Raw genomic sequence first — 20,321 nt, 5'->3', positions numbered from 1 at the left:
GTAACACAACTCTAACAAGATTTAATCTATTTTTATAAGATTTTCAACAATTCCTTACTCTTTCAAGGACGTAGCAGAGGCTAGCTTAGTTTTTTGTGTTTCTGTTTTTCACTCGAACTAAAGAAAAAAAACGTCTTTTGAATATCTCGCACTAGCTTTGGGGAGCATCGCTACGTGATATTCGATAGAAAGGCTGTCGAATGCAAGCGTTCGGCGCACAGCGGTTCCCGTAACAACGATTTATCGTAATCATTGTAAGTACATTAGTCCTGACTTGTTATCAGTTGAGTGTTGTTATTAAGGGAAGGAGTAGGTGTGCAGTTGCTCAGATACTTGCATCGTTTATAACTACACTTAAACAGCCTATTACATAGGAGCTAGATACGTCGCAAGCAGCTGGTTTGCGTCTCTATATGACATCACATTCTCGTTCCCTGAGTCCTAGTTGGTCGGAGAAACAGCAGGTGAAAACGTGTGGCTCTGGCGCAAAAAAAAGGTTATCGAAAACTAACATTACATTGATAAGAATAATTACATCAATATACAAGAAAATAGCTGTTATTCAACACTTTATTGATATTGCAGCATATCACGCTTTATGCCAAGACAATCCTGTACACAAAATTGGCATTTGTGCCCCCGGCGCAGGAGCTGGAGCCCTCGGTACAAGTTTGGTTGAGGTTCTGGAAACACTGGTCGGATGCACCATACTTGTCGTAGTTTTTATCAGCATCGCTGGCACTCCAACATTCTCCTACAGAGATTAAATAAAAAAAAAAGTGGCGAATTAATTGCTTAACTCAGTGTGTGATTCCTTTCGTTGTCCTTTTTTGACAAAATGGTGAAAGTGACAATATGGTTTTGCAGGTTACCACAGTTAATGGCTAAAAAGAAGCTTGTCAAATAACACGACTCGATTTTGCGGAATCTTTCCGCGTTTGGTACAGCTGGCTAATTTTTTTCCGTGTCCTGTCGTTCTTATGGATTTTCCCGCCTTTAAGGCGCGACGCCGAATGCCAATTTTTTTAATGTCTTGTCAACGTTCCGACGATTTTCCCGCCTTTTCAGTGATTGTAGAATTAGAAATTTCCAGAATCTTCTCCGGCGGAAAACATTTTTGTTTTCCACGCTAACACTTTTCACCTGCGAAATGCTTTCCCGCGCTTGATATCATATACCTTATTTTACACGTTTTGAGATGGTAGATCGTTTGAGTTTCGTCTATACTTTTCATTATTTGACGAACTTTTCTGTATTTGCTTAAAGGGCATGTAAACCCAAAAAACGTTCATTTTCTTTTCACATAGATGTTTTGTAAATATATCAAGTACACCAACGGTACCATTCGTTTATTCTCAAAAGTCCATTTTCACTTTGTAAAAGCCCTTCCAAATTCGAAACATTCGCCATCTTGAATGGCGCCATCTTTCCTGTGACGTCACGGGTGGACCCTCCAAAGTCTCGTTTTATAATCGCGTGAGGCATGAAGGAGTCTTCTCTACAGCCGTTGTTTGCTGGTCTCGTCATGATTTTTTTACTTACAGTTTGCTTCAATATATTCAATTTTTTTCGTAATGGTGAAGCGTTGTGTCGTCCAGTTTTGTACTGATTCAAACAAAACGGGGCATACAATGCAAATATTTCCAAATGACGCAAATTTGAAGCGACAATTTGTGAAATTTGTTCAAGTGAAAATAGCCAATTTCGTCGAGCCGTTCGAACGTTCTGTTGTTTGTAGCAGTCATTTTTCTTCCTGGTGCTGTACCGACGATTCAGGCCTCACCAGAAGCAAATTATTCGGAAGTATAAAAACGACCCATACAGTCGGCAGACGACGAGGATTCGGAAGTGGCCGACCGAACTGAGAAAGAAGTTGAGCTCTTCAAAAGTTAGAGGTCAACAGAGAAAGTACAAAATCGATTTACATGAAAACGTTTCGTTAATTAAACAACAATAGCTTTATTGGTTCTCTAAAAACATCTTTTTTCTCGTCTAATGAAATATTATGGGGGAGCCATTTGTTCGGGAGCCAGCGCTGAGCCCGTAAAAGACACTGACATGTCTGAACCTTTGCCTGAATTCGAAACACGTATCAAAGAAAGAGAATTCGTTGATATCAGTGTGTAATAACGTGATCTGGAATTTTGTCGGTTCGATACAAAGAATTCTATACAGGATCCCATAATCAACCCTTATGTTCTATAAGAAAATCCAAGCCAGCCCCACTTGGTGCTTCCTTTGAGAAACCCTGAAGAGAAACAGCAGAAGAATTTGTGTCACGGTTTTCACAGCAGTGAAAATACATTCAAAGGTCAGTAGGACAATATTCATCATTTTGAGTACAACTTAAAAGATCCTGATTTCAGCTTGCAAAACTATCTTTTCAATATTTCAAATCGAAGCAAACACAAACAGGGTTGGATAATTATGAAGGCCACACAAGGAAATGTACATGATACAACTTGTTTATCGATGGAAATGCTTCTGAGATGAAGGATATTGTTTACCGCACAAGATAGCACAGCGACCCTAAAGTGTTTGCCGAGATATCCCCAACACCAACGAACAAGCTATCTGAAGGCAATTTAGCGAAATTTCCTGTCAGGAAAGAAGCGAAAAACAACTAGCTCTAGTACTGTATTATTAAATCAATGGCAGAAACAACTCAAGTAAATCGATCTCAAAATGTAACAAAACAGATGAAACAGAAAATATTTAGCTTAGTCGTTTCCGGTGTGATTATCTGTGCTTTGCTGCTGCCTGTACGCGTACTTGGCCATCTCCAGCACCCAGAAATCGAGGCAAATTGACTGAAAACCTGGATGCTCAGTGATACAACTTATCTGGGTTTCAGGCCATTTTGCCACAATTGCCCGATTTCCGTACAACAAACACTTTCATGAGTTGTCGGCATTGGTTGACAAGTTCCACACTCGCACCTTTGATAATTTTATATAAAACACTTTCAGAAGCTCAAGTTGAAAAAAATTCTGTTGCATTCCTTTAGATTGTACCCTCGCTTTATTGCATTTTCATGTTAAATACAAATAAATCACAAAGTAAATTAAATACCAGTCTGGGTTTCCGAGACGGTCGCATCGCTGTCGACATGTTCTGTACTGTCTTCGTGCAGATCGCTTCGGTGAACCCTACGCGGCTCATATTGTTAAGGACGTGGCCCAGACTCTCCTGAAGATTCTGGATTATCCCCAGCGCTGTCATGTACTAAGCTTTAGGCATTCGAGTCGCTATCTTCTGAAAAAACATCTTCCGAACTATCGCTACTTACGCGAACTCCCACACCAGTTCTACTGGGGAGTATGTGTTGCGCAATATTTTGGTTCCACCGCTTACGTCACGACTTCTCGCTATTGTTTTTACCGGAAATGGAATTTCAGTCGAAAATGCCGATTTTCTCCTAAAATAAGTCGAATTGGACAAAACTAATTTCAAATTCGTTTTCTACGCCACTTTTTACATAGTATAAGAAAAACATGTATTTTTGGGTTTACATGCCCTTTAATAACTAAACTCACCATGTTCGTGAACACCAAACATGGTGTACCGTTTAAGCTGAGCTGCCCTCGCACATCTGCATAGGAATTTCTTGAAACCCTCCTCCCAGTTGTTCCCAAATTCCATGATTACTCCGTTAAATGCCCGACTAAAGGGCTTCACCTCATTCACAAGTTCTTTAGTGAAAGCACGATTGGACGAGACTTCACCATAACAACCAACAGCTTCATATGATATCTCGCACCCGGCATCTGGAAAAAAAATAACCCGGATGTGTAAGAGATGAACATCCCCGGATGTGGGTTTTGCCTTGTCATTTTGAAAGCTTTCTATTTAACGACCTGACATTTTTCTTATTTGACTTTCCGTCACAACGTCTGATTGTTCACTTTGTGGAGGTAATTGTGACTGGCTATGAATAAAGAGCGCTTTTCGATTGAGTGTCGTAAAACCAAAAGCAAAGTTATCACAACGACTAATCAGCGCGATAGCAAATACTTCGAAAAGACCATAGGACCTTAAAAAATACAAGCTAACTGCCTAAAACACGGGGAAATGTGGGTGACCAAGTCGCGTGCATCTGTTTGGTTGAAAGCGTGACGCGATCTTTTTCGACCAATCACAGAGCGAAGTAAAGCAAAACAATCGTAATCGTGGATCACTTTGACACTCCATGAAGAGTGGCTATAAAGAGATATCACATTAATAGAATCATTACCCTGACTAACCTGAAAGGCGATAGACTGCATTGGCAAAGTGTTTCCCTGCGCAATACTTTTCGAAGGGCTTGCATTTCTCAAAACACTTGTCTTGACAATTTTTCGACACGCCCACCTTATTATATGTTTTTTCTGAGTCGGGACCACTCCAGCATTCTCCTAAAAGAAGCAAATTTTACGACATGAATCAATGTTCACAGACTGGACCTTCAGAGTAACCATTAACTTCAATTTTTTTTGGCTGCCCTATGAACACAAGCTTGTTAGTCTTACGTACCATAATACTGTACTCCAAACGTATTGTGGCCTTTCTTTTTAGCTGCCTCTGCGCAGCGACAGACAAATTTTGGCATATAAACATCCCAGTTCCTCCAATCTATAGACTGTCCACTGTAAATCTCTAGTCTGCGCTCTCTGTCTGTCATTAGATACTGAGGCAGAGGGCGCGGATTCTGCTTGTTGTCTTTGAAGCAGCCGATCCTCTCAAAATCTAAGTCACAGTCGGGTTCTAAACATATGGAAACAAAAAGTTACAGAATGCAGAAATTCATTTTGATGACGTCGGTAGGCGCGTCTTCCATCTATATAGGATGCATGCTTGCGGAGACTTCCTTGAGAGCCTGGACGCACAGGCAAATCTTTGTTTACTTTGCGTAAAAAACCTGTCATTAATGGCTTGAGACAAGTGCACCCGGTGATTTTTTTCCTATTAAATTTTTTTCAAGCCTTACCAATGTTCTAAGGTGCCATCGTCCTGCCTCGGAGCAAGAAAAATTTTAGTCAGGCGTAAAATCTGATAGATTTCCCAGTTTACGCGCCATGATTTAGAAAATAACGTCAATCAAAAAAATTTGATTCGCATTTTAAATGAAAGTCTTTCAGTACTGTTCAATTTGTGCGTCTTTGTGATTGAAATTGTGGTTAACAAGTATTTCGCTCTTTTTTGGTGCACCTACGATTAACAAATAGAAAATTTTGAGGAGACAAATTCTGTCGAGACTTTTGGTGGAGTCAAACACATTTTGCCAGCTCAGTGCGCACCGGCCCTTTAAATATCAATAAATCGCGCTTTGTTTCTTGTTAAAGGATGTGGTAAAAACATAGTAGAAAACTTCCTTGCTAGAAAACGCCTCAATTTGTTTTGGAGACAAACAAACGAAATTTATACGTGCTCTACTTTGAGGCAGTAATTAGTCCTAAAATGTAAACACGCTTTTAATGCCTTGATGAATAAAGAAAGCTTTTCATTTTAGTCTAACAGAAGTTCCTCACCAAGTTCAAACACAAAGTTAGTCCATTGTTCTCCAACACAGTGTCTGTCTAACTTGCCACACTCGTTATAGTCATTTGAGATACAGGTCGAGTTCGGCGTCATACTCTCCAGGTCATAAGAACCTTCAGGTCCACTCCAGCATTCCCCTAAATATTGACATATTGATTATTAATTACTTATCATTAATTCATTAATCTGATACTACTATGTAATATATAGCACCCCATAAAATGGCGCTTTTTACGGGGAGTTGTAATGAAAGGTTACCCAACTTGGACTGAAAATCTCGACTTTGAATCGAAATATGATGTCCAGGTTCACGCTTCGGTTGACACAGTTTTGAGTTCTAGTGTACATTTCCAGCCATTGTTAGACTAGGCAAGATGTCGATCGAAAGCTAATAAATTAGAAAAACTCATTATTTAGAATTGTACTCGGACAGTTCAAGTCTTATTTCCACACAGGAGTAGACATAGGAATCAGTTAACTGTTGGGAACACTTTCTAGGGGTAAATGTTAACTTGCGATGGACTTACATTTGCCCTCTGGGAGAGGGGGGTGTGGGTAGCAGTACTCTCAGTCAATGGGGGAGGGAGAAGGGTAATGAATAGCATGCTCTTGGATTTTTTTAAGCAGCTGAAACCATGGTGACCTCTGAGTGAGTTAATTTTCCGTGTATGTAGTCTTTACCAGCAATGATAAATCGTGAAGCAGTCTGAAAGCCGTACACAATATCTTTCTTGATAACAATGTAGTGTTAGTATATGAAATGACATATTTTGTAATTTAAATCTGAAATGCTCTTACCATAAAACTGCAAACCAAACACAGTCCATCCTCTTGCCTTGACAAGTTTAGCGCATCTACAAGCAAAACCCTCTATGTAACTATTCCAGTTTCTCCAATCAATCCTACGGCCTCCATAGACTTTACTTGAGGGGTCTCGCTCGTTAACAACTTGTACTTTAAATACGCGTGATGGGCTGTCTCCATAGCAACCACGAGCCTTATACGGAACTTCACAGTTACTGCACTTCCATGCTTCGCCTACACGTTGAAAACAAAAGACTAAGTTATATTCCTTTGGGTTTTCATACTGTGGTTTCAGCATTTTAGATCTCCTTCACGAAGATGCACGCAAAGAACAAATTATATCAACCGCATTGGTCCAATCACAGTCAAAGTTTTTAAGCGCGCATGTTTGAAACGTTTCACGCAACGTTGATTTGCACACCCTTATCTTATAAGCAAATGCTCTGTTGTGATTTGTATAACACCGCCTCCACTTGGGTGATTAATGGAACAAGAAAAGCCAAAATCACTACGAAATAAGAAAAACGCGAATCCTTTTTTTCTAAATATGCTAATCTAACAGTATCTCAGAAGCTCCTCCTTTAATAAGAGCGGTCTTGTAACATATCAGTTACACTATACTGTGCACAAAAGATACAACTAGTTTAGAAGAAAGATTTTTTTCCGTTGGTATAATCCCCTACATAGTTTTTTAATAACTTGGTTTATCACCTCGAAATTAAAATTGGCTCAGTTCTCGACCTGTGATATCTAGATCTTTGCAATTCTGAATGCAAGCTTCCGGAGATAATTACTTACGAATAGGATTCAATAAAAGGCGCTGTGTTAACAAATTCAATCATGAAATGAAATTATAATCAAATATGAAACTGATCCCGATGAAAGGTTTAACCATTAAATTACGCGCAAGTACGAAAATACACGTCAGTAAATCACACGAAATGTCATGCTAAAGAAAACTCAAATAATTAAATGCCAGAGAAGACAAAGCAAATGCTAATCTTGTTGCGCCTGTGGGCATTTGAAACAAAATTATAGCGTTTACGAGGGGGAAATGTGGTCCTCTTAGAACAAACAACTTGTAAACAATTGTCTGTTCCTAATATGGCAATATTCCGACATAATTTTTTGCGTGATATTTTTTGCATCCACATGAAAACTTTAGACTTTCAAGTTATATCGAAAAGGAAACCAAATAGACAGTGTAAATACTTTCGATTGCACACTAAAATTAACGCATTGATCATCGATCGACAGGCAAAATCGATCGATATTTTGAAATTTTTTTCCTAGTGGTCGTAATATAATATAAATTTATTTCATTCTATTTTTTTCAAATAATCTTCTTTAATTGGGTAAAATCCGCCGATCAGATATTTTCTTCTAAATATATTAACACTTCTACAAAAGGACTGTTTAAGTGGCTTGAGGATAATCAGTTGGTTCCAAAAAGAAATGAAAGTTGAAATTTAATCATTGTTCCTGATAATAATGCTGTGTTAATCATCGTTAAATGATCAAAGTATGACGAATAATATCGCTAAGCGCTTTTTAAAAATAAGTCTACCTTTTTTCCTCCAAAATCTTTCCATCTTTAATTAAAACTGTAACTTTCTCAAACATTAAACTTTAAATCAATCCTGAAATATGTATAAATGAGTTATATGAAATACTAAGAACTGTGTCTGATAAGAAAAAACTGTAGTTATAGTAATATCTTTGTTTCACGCAAAGAGTTATGATTACAATTTTTTAAGAGGCATGCTGTCGATTCCACGTTTGGAATGTTCCAACACTGCAAAGCTGTTGAAATGAAATAACTATAACTCTGCAAGGAGCTAGGCTGTTCCCAGGGGAAATTTTAATTTAAAGAAAGATATTTGGGATTATCGGAAATTCATGATGTAATCAAAAAGCAATATATTTGACGCTTCTCTTTCTTAGCTTTTCTTCTTTCTTTCTTTTTTTCTTTCTTTCTTTATGTTTAGTTTTGTTGCCGGGTGACATTGGTATTCGACAAAGAACACCGAACAATTCAATTTGACGAATGCAGCGATTATCGTGAAGTTGAATCGTCCCTTTCCTCGCCACGCGAAGAATTTTTCATGAAAGATGAAGCTTTCTCATTTATGAAATAATGAAAATTCTTAACTCTTGTTGTTTTATTACAAAGTATCAATAAAAAAAAAAGCTGAAAACTGATTTTACTGTGTAACTACTCATCGATAAGTTAGAATGCGACGCGTATACGTCGAACGGTTTGAGAAAAGTCAAACAGTCAATTTGGTTTCCTATCTAGAATACACAACGAAACATGTTTTGATTGATTCAATATCAGATATTTTATTGGGGTTTCGAGCTCAAGAATTTATCTTCTAAATGCTGTTTTGGAGGATGGCTTAAAATATTCTGTCCCTTTAATATCTAAGAAGATTTCGTCGAGATAGAGGTTTTAATTTGTTTAAACAAGCTACTCCTTTCACTCAATAAAAACAGCTGATCTATCGGTTGAACTGTTTTGGCTGTTACCAAGAAGCAAGGCTAAGAATCTTCAACAGCTTTCGATCTGGGTGAAAGATGATAAAACTTTCAATGGTAGAGACGCCTATGTTAATCACTAATTTAAAAAAAACATACGGCGTGTACACAAAAATATACAATACCTTTACGACATAACTGGATCAGAGCCAAAAGCGACAACAGAAAACGAGCTGCCGTCATGATCCGAAACATAATGCACCTCTAAATTGAAATTCAACCTGTAGATACGACAGCCTTCCTGATACTGGTTCGGGAGAAGGTAAGCCTAGCATTTAATACGCCCAGGAAGAAAAATTCATTAACATCACCGCACCGTGTCAATAATAATTCCAAATTGGCAACAGATTATTCCCTAGAGGAGGGATAACTTAAAGCAAAGCACTTTATCGACAGATGTAAACACAAATTTGTCACGCGCAAGCTCTATTAACATAACTATAATTGAAAAAGCTCGGCGGAAAGGTATTTACGAGAGTGGGAGGGCGGTGTTATTAAAATGCGTGTTTTTAACTACAACTTGTACTCCTATCTCTTCAAAATGACCGCGTATTTATATTGGCTAAAAATAAATACGTAAAGAGGGTAAGATTCTAAAGAAACTGCAGTGCTGTGTCGGTGAGAGATATTACACGATAATTTGGTTCAATCAATTGTGTTGATAACGTGATATGCTGAGGTTTCGAGCGTCAGCTCTTCGTCTGATCGAATAAAGAAATTGTGGGCTGTGTATATTCTTCGTGCAGAAAAAAAGCTGCGCTAATGGTAATTTACGTTTTAAAGTCCCAGAGTCCGAAAGTTTGAAAATTAACATATTAAAGAAGGTTTCTGCATGAAAACTTTCCCTTAAGTCAAGAATGCATCGATAACCTTCTCATAGTTGGATTCAAATTTTTCGTCAAAAAAGAATTTGTCTTCTAAGTCAAATCGATTCATAGAAATTTCCTTTTTGCCCCTGATTGCCAAGTTTTGTTTTGCACGCAATGCATCCAAATAATTTTCCACATATTATCCAGCCGAGAGTCATGAGATTAGACCAACATGTCAGCCTGAGACTGTTGTCCTGATAGACCACTAAATTCTCTCAACTGATGCATAAGGAATATATAGCAGGCGAAAGGGAGAATTACTTTTGAGCCCAAACAGTTTAATGGTTAAAGAATTAAATTGTTTTAATGATTGTCCTCCGCGCATATTGGGCTAAGCAAGTGTCAATTTATTTTTCCTGTTATGACACGAGTTGTTTAAACTATCTGCGTCATTTTTAATCTTTATTGATTTTAAAAGGAATTCAGGATTACTATTTTTCTATTAGGATGTATACAGTAAAACACTAGATGAGACTGGCATGTACTGCAACCGCAAATAGTAGTCATGCAAGAATCAGGCCTTGCTTTTACACGAAGCTGAGCCTGCACTCAAACGGCGCAGTATTTGTAGCATTCCTGGTTAAGTTAAAACCACTTACATTCGATCACAACTCTTACAAATTCAACCCACAACGAACTTACCACCATTAAGTCAAGAAAATTTACATAACATACCATGACATCGTTCCCTCAATTCCAGACAAACCCATTAGCTGCAACACAATGCATTTTAATATTACAATACACACCTAAATCTTCTAATTAACACTTTAGAGACCATGGCTATAGATGTTAAGCTGAATGTTACACGCAAGCACTGGCTGATAAGCTGAGTATTGCACGCAAGTTCTTGTTATGATCTATTGTAGGACAGACGCATGAGGACGTGGCATTATTGTTTTTGATCATATCAAACAAATAAATTCCATGTTGTCATAGGTCTGTACGATAACGTCCCCCAGTAATAGATTCCAGAGGACTTCAAAATGTGGTAGGAACATTGGTGACACTGAGTGCCTCGTTAATATGAAAGCGATCTTCGCAGTAATGAACACTATTTGACCGGTAGTGAAAATAAGGTCTGAAAAAATTCAGGCCTGTACGGGATTTGAACCCATGACCCTTGTGATACCGGTGCAGTGCTCTACCAACCGAGCTAACAAGCCAACTGGGAGCTGGTTATAGTAGCCTTATTTCCACTAATGCTCAAGTAGTGTTCATTACTGCGAAGATCGCTTTCATATTCATGTCTTTATCTGCAGTTCAAATATATGACTTTCAAATATTCACAGTCGTTTACTCTGTGCCTCGTGTGCCCCTTTTTTTTATTCTGATTATGACGTCATAATATGACGTAATAAATACATGTTGACGTCACATATGATCCTTAATCCTTTAACTCCCAGGAGAGATGAACATGTAACTTCTCCCTAGAATAACCCTACAGTATCCAGCACAGGTGATGAGAATGTTCAAACTTATCAGCTAGATTTTTGTTATCCTCATCTAACATCAAATTCTCGTAACTCATTTACAAGGAAATCTGTAACAGCTAGAGAGGAGAATTGACAATAAGATCTTGGTCGTCGAAGGGTTGACTAAACAGACGCACGGCAACACGGAATCTGTTTGTCAACTATACACCGCACAATTGGTGTGTATTCTTCAAAGGAGGGATTAACATCTTCTATCGATCACCGACCGAAGCAGAATTGACAGTATGTGACCTTTCCTTAATCCTTCAACTCCCAAGATCTCATTAGTAATTCTCCTTACTGTCTGCCACCTAGTTCTTGTGATGTTAGTTTGGAGAATTTGGTATTGGATCAACTAGTAAACCCCTAATTAATATTTTTCTTTATTCTCATCACTTGTCTGCTCGACATTGTATGAATATTATAAGGAGAAATTCTGTCTTGGTCACTTAGGGAGTTAAATGGTTAAAACAGAAAGGGCTGAGTAGCCTCCCCTTAAGTGCAAAGGCGGAAAGTGGTCAGCTAACCTCGTTGTTTTTGTCATCTTTCTTAGACCTGCGTCTCCTCTCCCACCATCCCACAACCCACATCCTCCAACCCCCCTCCCCACCCCCCTCCCCGCCCCCCTCCCCATCCCCCTCTCCACCCCTATGACCTTAAAAGAAAGGATGTAGCCTCTGTGACTTATAGTGTAAAAAATCCATTTACGAAAAAAGAGACTAGAGTCCAAACTCCGTAGAAAATATATATTAAACTTGTCAAATGAACCACAACATTTGGCTAAAATAAAAACTCCGAAACTTCTTTAAATTCCAAACAAAGAGGTAACAAATTTACGCTGACGAAAGCTCAAAAGCAACTGATTAAAACTCCGCGAAAACTAAACTAAAAGTACGCGAAAAGTGTCCACGTCAGTTTTCCAATGTCAAGGTTAAAGTTCCTTGACGAGATTTTGGCTAATTTGTGAAATCACGCGCGCCGCGCGTGAATACAAAAAGATTACGAAGGGGAGAGAGGGAGAGAAAAATTGTTACTTGAAATTTAGAAAAACGAAAGAGATTTTCTACATATAGTTTGTAATTAATAATTTAGAAATTCCACTCCTTGTGACGTGGTTTGCATTTTAACTAAAGCTTCTATTCTTACGGATCGATTTTCGAGGTAAATCTTGTGACGGGCACATCGCAATTCACTTTGTTGCGGTGGAAATCCGGATTTCATTTTTGGAGTGCGTTATCCAAGATCCGGTATAGGAAAATGAGTTCCTGCTTAGAAAACCATTCTGATACCTTTACTGCATTGTATATCCAAGGTATTTAGCATAATTTTTAATTAAATAAATGTCATTCGACCTGAGGTCAAATGCGCTGGTCAAATGAACTTTATTTCAGTAAGAATTGTGATCAGATCACTCCACGGGAAAAAAAAACCTTCTAAAATTTGCCTCTCTCCAAACGTGTGGTTCATAACTCAATTAGTCGTAGTGTTCAACTTGTGTCCGAGAGGCATGGGTTGGACTCTTATTGAGCCTGATGTTTTTTCGGGCTTCTTTTTTGCTCGCCTGCGAGGATTATCTCTTTAGTTCAAGGTATATATGGCACAGAAAAACAGATCAACGAAGATTGATGAGGAATACCTGTGCTTTTTTTAATTTTGAAGTAGCTTGCTTGGAAGCATGACGGTTATCACATTAAATGTAATGAGATTTTGTTCTAGTACCTTCAATTCGAACTGGAGTCGACTCATGCAGAGAAATAATAACTTAGCCTTATCTCTATGAGCAAGGTATGGATTTCCGCCCTTCGCAACCTTGAAATTAAAGCTAAATATGCTAATTCTCAAACATCTTGAATTTGAACTGAAGTCCGCTCCTGCAGAGAAATGTTATTAAGCCTTATTTCTATGAGTAAGGTAGAGCACGGATTTCCGCCCTTCTCAATCCTGAATGAATTAAAAAAAACGTTAATTCTTAAATATCTTCAATTCTTTAATTTGAACTGAAGTCCTGTCCTGCAGACCAATGGTATGTAGCCTAATTCTAAAAGTAATGTAAAGCACGGATTTCCGCCCTTCACACCCTTGAAATTAAAGCTTTTAAAGATTAATTGAAAAAAGCGATAATTCAAAGATATTTCGAAAAAATAAATCTAGATCAGTATGTCACAATTGCTTTGATTTCAAACCGTTGGAAAGTGTCTCGAGTTGGTTGTACCGCCGGAGGACGAATAAGTTAAAGAAACGTCGGTAAGAACTGTTGGTAAGTATATCATGAAAAAAGAAACGTACTAACTACTCGTGCATGCACTTCACGTAGTCTTGATGATTCGAAAAGTTTGTGTAATAGAACACGGCTGGTGCGAACATATAAACAATCTGAACATCGCTAGTTCCCTGAAATCACGATAAACTCTGTACTGGTGAATCTCTTAATGCGTGGGAGTAGCGTGGTCGCGGGAAAATATTTGCTTTAAATAGCCTCTCGATATGAGGTTTGAGTGGCCTTTCTTCGCTTGTCATAACTCTGAAGTGGTCTGTACACAAACAAAGCTATGGCGATGGAAACAAAAACTCTTGGTTTTAATAATGACTGTCACAATTTGTTACAAACATCAAGTATTTGTTTTAGTCATAACTATAATTTTCATTATAATTGATGTTTCTAAAGTTCTTCCGATGTTACACTCGCTTTTCACAACATACAGAAATGACAGGGTCTCAATGGAGTGATTTCTTTTACGGCTAACGGTCAATCGGTTGATGCACTTCTGTTGCGATCAAAAGGAAATTTTTACAGTTATTTTTTTTTTACGACTAAAGGTTAAAATTTGTACCTGAAAATTTCGCCTGACCACTAAATTCTTTTGCCGGTTTACGGCTAACGGTTTACCCCATTGTTACTCTCAAACGAGAGTCGGCGAGCAAGGTGGGCGTGCAAGAGCTCTTCGAGAAGTCTGGTTCTTATTTTCGAGCTACAATACTCGCGGACTCCTGCTTACACCGCCAGCGAGCTCGAAACAAGTGGACCTCGCCGCTAGTGTCGCCGACCAATTGAGAGCCTGTTCGCAGGCTCAGCTGAAGCCATCAGCTGAACCAGACGAAGGTTGCTCTAGCCTGTTCCAGGTTCTCCGTCAAAAAGACGCGCGAAAGAGTGGGAGCGCGAAAGATTTGGTTTTCATTCTTGACAACCGCAGCTGCCGCGTCCATCTGCCAGCCATTTTTCGTGCGCCCACTCTATTGCTTGTTTTCTTTGACTGAAAGCCTGACACAATCTCTGATTTTTCAGGTGTTATAACTTCAGTCTTTGCCACCTAATTACAGCGGGTATTGTAAAACTGCTCTCGCCTGGAAGATATCTTTGACAGAAAACAAAACAAAAAGGTAAAGAGATATCACAACCCCATAACTGTTGCCAGCAACCGTGAAATTCAGCAGTATGTCAAAATGAGGCATTTCCATAGTTAGTGGTACTACTGTAAAGCCAAAATCTAAATAAGTATTTTATACTATGCTGTGAAAAAAATCTGCCAATCAGGATACAAAGAGGGTGTTGTATATTTGACGGTGTTACACTCTGAATTGATTGTGTTGATATAGAACAGGCTGTAAACTAATTATGCAACGCTGTGTTATTATATACTATGAAGTATCCTTCCTTTATCCTGCATTTTCTTGATATACCGAAAATTGAAAAACGACTCGTGGGATTCTTAATGATATGACACAAAAAAAGTTTTGCATCGTTACTATGCACTCCACTAAACGTAAAATTCGATACAACCTTTGTCTTCACAACACTGTGCTGCGCCAGAGGGCTGGTAACTAACTTCATTAGGGTCAGGTGTATGGACACCTTCAAAGCATATCCCACAGTTCTTTTCACTCGCAGTGCCTGGCTTATAGTCACAGGCTCCTTGCAAAGTGAATAGACTTGAACACAGGCCGCACTTGAAGGTAGCTCCTTGAGAATTTTGAGAAATTTTCCAAACGTCTTTCTCAGGGTGGTAGAGAGTGCATCTTTTTCTGCCAAAGTGAGGGTCATACTCTTTGTGACAGCGAACACAGTGAACAGTGTCAGCGGTAAACTTGTTCTTAGGAAGTAAAGTTCCCAAGGCGTTGATGGTTTCCAAGTCTTTAGTTTTCAAGCTGTGTTTTAGGACACCAAGAAGTTTTGAGGGATCGATCGTTTTTAAAACACTTTTTAAGCGATGGTATTCTCTGTCCAAATCGCCTTCGGAGAGGTCATTACTATGTTCCTTTACTGGATCGCTTGAAATTGTTTTGTGATCAAAGTTATCACCATTTTGGAGATGTTGGTTAAAATCTGCGCAACAACCACTTGTACTGCTGTCAGAGAGACTAGAGATAGAAAAGGCTTCGGCTTGTACATCCGATGATGACGAGGAATCAAAAAACGTTACTCTCTTCTTCCTCTGTTTCCCTCCAAGAAGAAGTTCCTGAGTTTTACCTTTCCCAGTGATATAACCTCCATTTTGAAACTGAGATGCGTCCGCTTTCAAGACCACAACATTCGTAACCTTCTCGATGATATATTGTTCATCGGTCTTGTAACCGTTTTTGGTTGTTCGTTGTAACTCGTTGTTCAGCGCATGGATTTGTTTTTCCGTATTATCACTGTCGCTGTTACAAAATTGAAGATTAGGTTCACATCTGGGAACATTGTGTCTCATTTCCTCGTCAGAACTGTCCCCAAACTCCTCCTCCGCTAGTTCCTCCTCGCATAGTTCACATGTGGAACATGTGCTACACGTGGAACAACTGCATTCGGATCCAAAATCATCGTCTGAATATTGCTCATCGTTTTCGCTGTAAAACGATGAGCTTTCGTCGTTGTTGACATAACTCAGTTCTTCTGCGTTGTCGGTCTCCATCTTGATTTTGCGTCGACGAGCTGGAAGTAGACTCAAAATCTCGATTTTTCCTGTAATAATAAACATTGTAGCAATTATAAATGATTCTGTAAATTAATCTTTCTTTCCTGAGTGCGCTGCACGTTGCTCTTGTTTCCCTCAAAGAATAAACTGAGACATCTTGCACCAGTCGCGCATTTGTATATATGGGGTTCCATGCCCACCTCAGGCCAGTCTAATATTTGCGTCAGCAGTTCTTAGAATAGTAACATTTTCAAGAGCTCTCGTTAAAGTACCCGCGCGTTTCCGACCGTTGGCATATGAACTGTTTAGTTACTTTGCCAATATTCCACAGACAACTGTTGCTGTCCTTTGTCTGCGCGCCAAAAATGGAAAATACTTGTATGGGAAAGATCAATACGAAAACCTCTTGAAAAGTCTTTTGTTTCGTTAATCACTAACTTGGACCGACAACACACCTTGACTTAAAGCGCAGTTTAAGGTTGTTCTACATTTTTTTATTAACGAGTGCGAAAGACTATACACTGTTATTTTAGATCGACCAACTTTTCAACGACTGGCAGAAGATAGTCCTATCATATATTACCTAAACTGCTTAATTTTCTTTGATGACGCAGCGAGATGAGTTTAATTACTTTTTCATTGATGGCTTATGGTAAGAATAGATCATTGTAGGAGGCAAAGAATACGTCAAAGAGGACTCAAAGTGAACTTCTTTGACGCCCCTCTCACCTCGACAATAATAGTAGCAATGCACTGTAATCGGTGGAGGCTGATTTTCGTCGTCACCTCTGAATGTTAAAGTCGATTGAGTTTTCTTCCTCAACTCACCAACTCGCCTTAGACTCAGCACTAGAGGTAGCAAAGAAAGGATCCTGATCCCATTTCATGTACAAATTGTAGAATTATTTACTCTTCACGTATACTTTGAAAGGTATTTCACGCGTCATGATTTCAAAAGGGAACATTTCACCTTGTCTTCTGTTTAAATTCGCCGTCACGTATTAATTTTAGGCTTAAACACACGTCACGTATTGACCCTTTGTCAACTTCAGTAATGACTAATGTGGGAAATTTTGGCACCAAGAGTTTATTGGAAAAATTTACGAAACAGGGCAACAAGGCTCAAATCAGAAAAAGTGTTGAAAAAAACGCATAAACGAAAATTAAAAAAATGCCTGACGATAATCTAAGAATCACACGCGAGAGGAATCAATCGCGATATGGACGACTTTTCCCTCGCGCGTGTGGGTCTTCATCATTTGCACCATTTTGAATAGAGTGTGTGAAACACTAACAAGACATGACCAAGAAATATTTGGGGAGATTAAGGCCGTACTGCTTCCGGGCAAACTGCGAAAATCTTCCGCCCGAACTCTTTAAAGATTCCTTAATCTGAAAGAACAATCTACAGACTTTGAAATCATCCATTGTTTATGCGAAACCATAGTTGTAACTATTATTATTGTTATTATTACTATTATCGTTATTATTATTATAATTGTCATCATAACCATAAGTAGCAATATCATCATAAAGCCCTTGAAGGATATTCTTGAGATATTTTGAGGTACCCAATTCTAATTGAGCTAAAACGTATCAGAATAACGAGACATATAAGTACCGTTAGCTGCCTCTTTGAATAACCTGATTAATGTTAAAAAAAAAGTCTTGTCTGAAAGTATCAATGATCACTATTTTCACTCCCTTCTTTAATTGAACAGACCAAAGAACCAGAATGATAACGGTGTTACGAAATGAGAGAAACTTGATCTGAAAGACAATCGGCCGACCCCGACCTGCAGATACTCTACCGGACATTAATTACAGACAACCTTACCATAAAACTATTGAATGAACAAAAATCGGTAGAAATGAAAAAGCATAATAATTCACTTAATTTTACAGATAGATTTTTTTCATGAGATTTCACGTGGAACTTTCAAACCGATTCCATTCCCTCTATTCCAGACCCCGTTTGTTCTCTTTTTGGGCTGGTCTCTCCTTTTTGACCTGCGATCGCCATAGTTAACCACGATTTTAGGATTTTCTAATTTAAGGTAATTATATTCTACGCCTCAATAAAAGCGTGATTTAAATGAAACTTTACGCGGGCGGGTGATGCTATTAGCGTATATCTGATAATGCAGCCGGGGCAAAATTACATCATTACACCAGCCTTATCTCTCGTAATTAAACACGACAGATGTTGTCTTAGAAATCAAATATTTCACGACCTCTACGTCACGGAAAAAGAGTCAAAACTCACCCAGTAGGGTATTTTCATCCACCATCGCATCTCACCCTTGGCAAAGCGTGAAAAAGCAAATATGGATTAAAATATCAAACTTAAAAAAAATCCAGCTGTGTATACGCCTTATGCTATGTGACGTCAACAAGCAGGAGGAGAGGTCACGAAATCGTGTTTGATATAATTTGATTAATCCGTGAAGTTCACTATCGTGGTCGCGACAAGAGGTTTTGCGTACGCTTTGCGGACCTATAAGCGTTTCCTAAATAAAGTCTTCCGTATTATTGATTTATCTCGTTTCTTTTTTCTTTGTGCATAATCGCATAAGACAAGAGATCGATCGAATTGTTTTTAATCCCCACGATATATCGTTTCAAAATAAACAAGCCGGAAGAAAAACAAGAATTTGGAGTTGGAAGTTATTTTTCCGTCCTCAAGTGTTTATTCGTAACAGCAACACGAAACCATAGAAACAATTTTTTACCACAATATCTTCAAGTAGTTTACATAAGAGCTTAATAACACGCCTTTCTTTTGTTTGTTTCCAATGTTTCTACTTGTCACAAGTACGTTCGTAAATTTCAATTGAAAATAATTAAAGAGCGCTAACAATGTAGCAATTTGTCACAATTCAAGAGAAACTCCAAACGACGCTGTCCAAAACCACTGGCCCGTTCTACATGAAGGTCGCATCACAAATTAACTACAGCAATATTGCTGCTGGCGTTCCGCTATTTTTAACAACACTTGCAGACTTCTTTTGTCAACACAGCCGTCACCGGTGATTAATTTCATTGCATTTGGGTCCAAAAGAGCAATTAGCCATCTATTAGCATTCTTTGGCGTAGATATGACACTACAGAAATTGCCTCAGGTGTCGTAACGAGCACTCAAACAGATGACACTTTGAACCCGCCTTACTTCTAGTTCTCACAAATTGCTTGAATCTCGAATAAATGCGAGAAACCTTCATTAAAAGGAATACAAAATGTGGGCTATAACAGTTATGTTTCATTACACAGCCACGTGAATATTGAATATTGAAGCATAACAATATGAAATGCTGTTTTAAACACCACTGATCAATAAGAAAGAGGAACAGTTTGGCGCTTCTTTTACTGATAAGTATCAGTGCTTTTGTTTCCTTTTGTAAGTTCAAAATAAGCTTTAAGCAGCTCGGACGTAAATGTATGAACATTTGTGATAATGGTCAGTTCAAAGTAAGACTACATGAGACCACAACATACCATTTACGTCTATCTCTTCCTGATATGCGCTTAATCGTGGATTTATATTGACTCGGGAACCAGTGGAATTCACAAACACTCACAGATACGATCAGCACTTGTCTTAAGCGCGGAGGAATCGACCGTAGAAGTGGTTTTTCCCGAAGTTTTAACGCGTTATTTAGTAGTAACATTTTCCGGATTAAGAAATGTCATCGTCTTTCTTGCTAACGAATGGAAAACATCAAGGCTAAGAGGTACTTCTTATAGAGTAAACATAGTTTTGAGCTACATGGTAGCGGGCACAATTACCTTTGTGCTGTGAGGGTTCGTGGCAGATTTTCTCGGGAAATGATCTTTCTTTACCAATCAAAGCATTAACAAATCATTCATTGATATATAAGATATTAAGAAATTATCCCTACCTGCGTGGTAAATGTAACGTACGCCTCGCGCGTTTCTCTCCCAGAGTAAAAAGCCTGGTGTAATCACATACAAGAATTCTTGATTAAGCTTATTAAAACACGACACATCGGCTACTTTATGTCATTTCTGTAGTAGAGCCAAACATGATATTGTCGCCAGACTTTCGATTTCTAACCCGAGATTCTTGAAATTCAGAAAGTTTGAGACGCTGGCATGTGTTCTCAGGAAACGTAAATGAGTTTTTAAGCACAAAAGCAGACACGACCCTCGCTCGCTGAGGTATGACCACCATCCATTTTTTACGAAACATTAAACAACAAAAGATT

General features: G+C 38.5%; 2 protein-coding genes and 1 long non-coding RNA gene across 5 annotated transcripts; all 3 read right to left on the bottom strand.

The window, feature by feature from the left end:
- Nucleotides 1–552: 552 nt before the first annotated feature.
- LOC113671565 (uncharacterized) lies at nucleotides 553–9,274 on the bottom strand. Its single transcript, XM_027187798.2, has 7 exons — nucleotides 8,985–9,274; nucleotides 6,316–6,555; nucleotides 5,508–5,654; nucleotides 4,513–4,743; nucleotides 4,245–4,394; nucleotides 3,537–3,767; nucleotides 553–754 (listed from the first exon to the last, which is right to left on the bottom strand). The coding sequence occupies exons 1-7, from the start codon at nucleotides 9,052–9,054 to the stop codon at nucleotides 597–599; spliced, it is 1,227 nt and encodes a 408-aa protein (XP_027043599.2). The 5' UTR covers nucleotides 9,055–9,274; the 3' UTR covers nucleotides 553–596.
- LOC149033883 (uncharacterized) lies at nucleotides 1,940–3,326 on the bottom strand. Of its 2 annotated transcripts, XR_016182993.1 has the most exons (3): nucleotides 3,073–3,304; nucleotides 2,508–2,598; nucleotides 1,940–2,248 (listed from the first exon to the last, which is right to left on the bottom strand). It is a non-coding gene; the product is annotated as an uncharacterized LOC149033883 (long non-coding RNA). The 2 variants fall into 2 exon arrangements; XR_016182992.1 differs by lacking the exon at nucleotides 2,508–2,598 and having other exon boundaries at nucleotides 3,073–3,326.
- Nucleotides 9,275–13,761: 4,487 nt separating the features above from the next.
- Nucleotides 13,762–20,314, bottom strand: LOC113671523 (uncharacterized). 2 transcript variants are annotated; one of them, XM_027187742.2, is made up of 2 exons: nucleotides 19,995–20,314; nucleotides 13,762–16,142 (listed from the first exon to the last, which is right to left on the bottom strand). In XM_027187742.2, the coding sequence occupies exon 2, from the start codon at nucleotides 16,090–16,092 to the stop codon at nucleotides 14,959–14,961; it is 1,134 nt and encodes a 377-aa protein (XP_027043543.2). In that variant the 5' UTR covers nucleotides 16,093–16,142; nucleotides 19,995–20,314; the 3' UTR covers nucleotides 13,762–14,958. The 2 variants fall into 2 exon arrangements, with proteins under 2 accessions (XP_027043543.2, XP_089050253.1); XM_089194127.1 differs by lacking the exon at nucleotides 19,995–20,314 and adding an exon at nucleotides 16,825–17,052.
- Nucleotides 20,315–20,321: the final 7 nt, after the last annotated feature.

This window comes from Pocillopora damicornis, chromosome 14 (assembly GCF_964200805.1).
Source record: "Pocillopora damicornis chromosome 14, jaPocDami1.2, whole genome shotgun sequence".
Taxonomy (NCBI): Eukaryota; Metazoa; Cnidaria; class Anthozoa; order Scleractinia; family Pocilloporidae; genus Pocillopora; species Pocillopora damicornis.
This window is presented reverse-complemented; position numbering and strand designations above follow the sequence as displayed.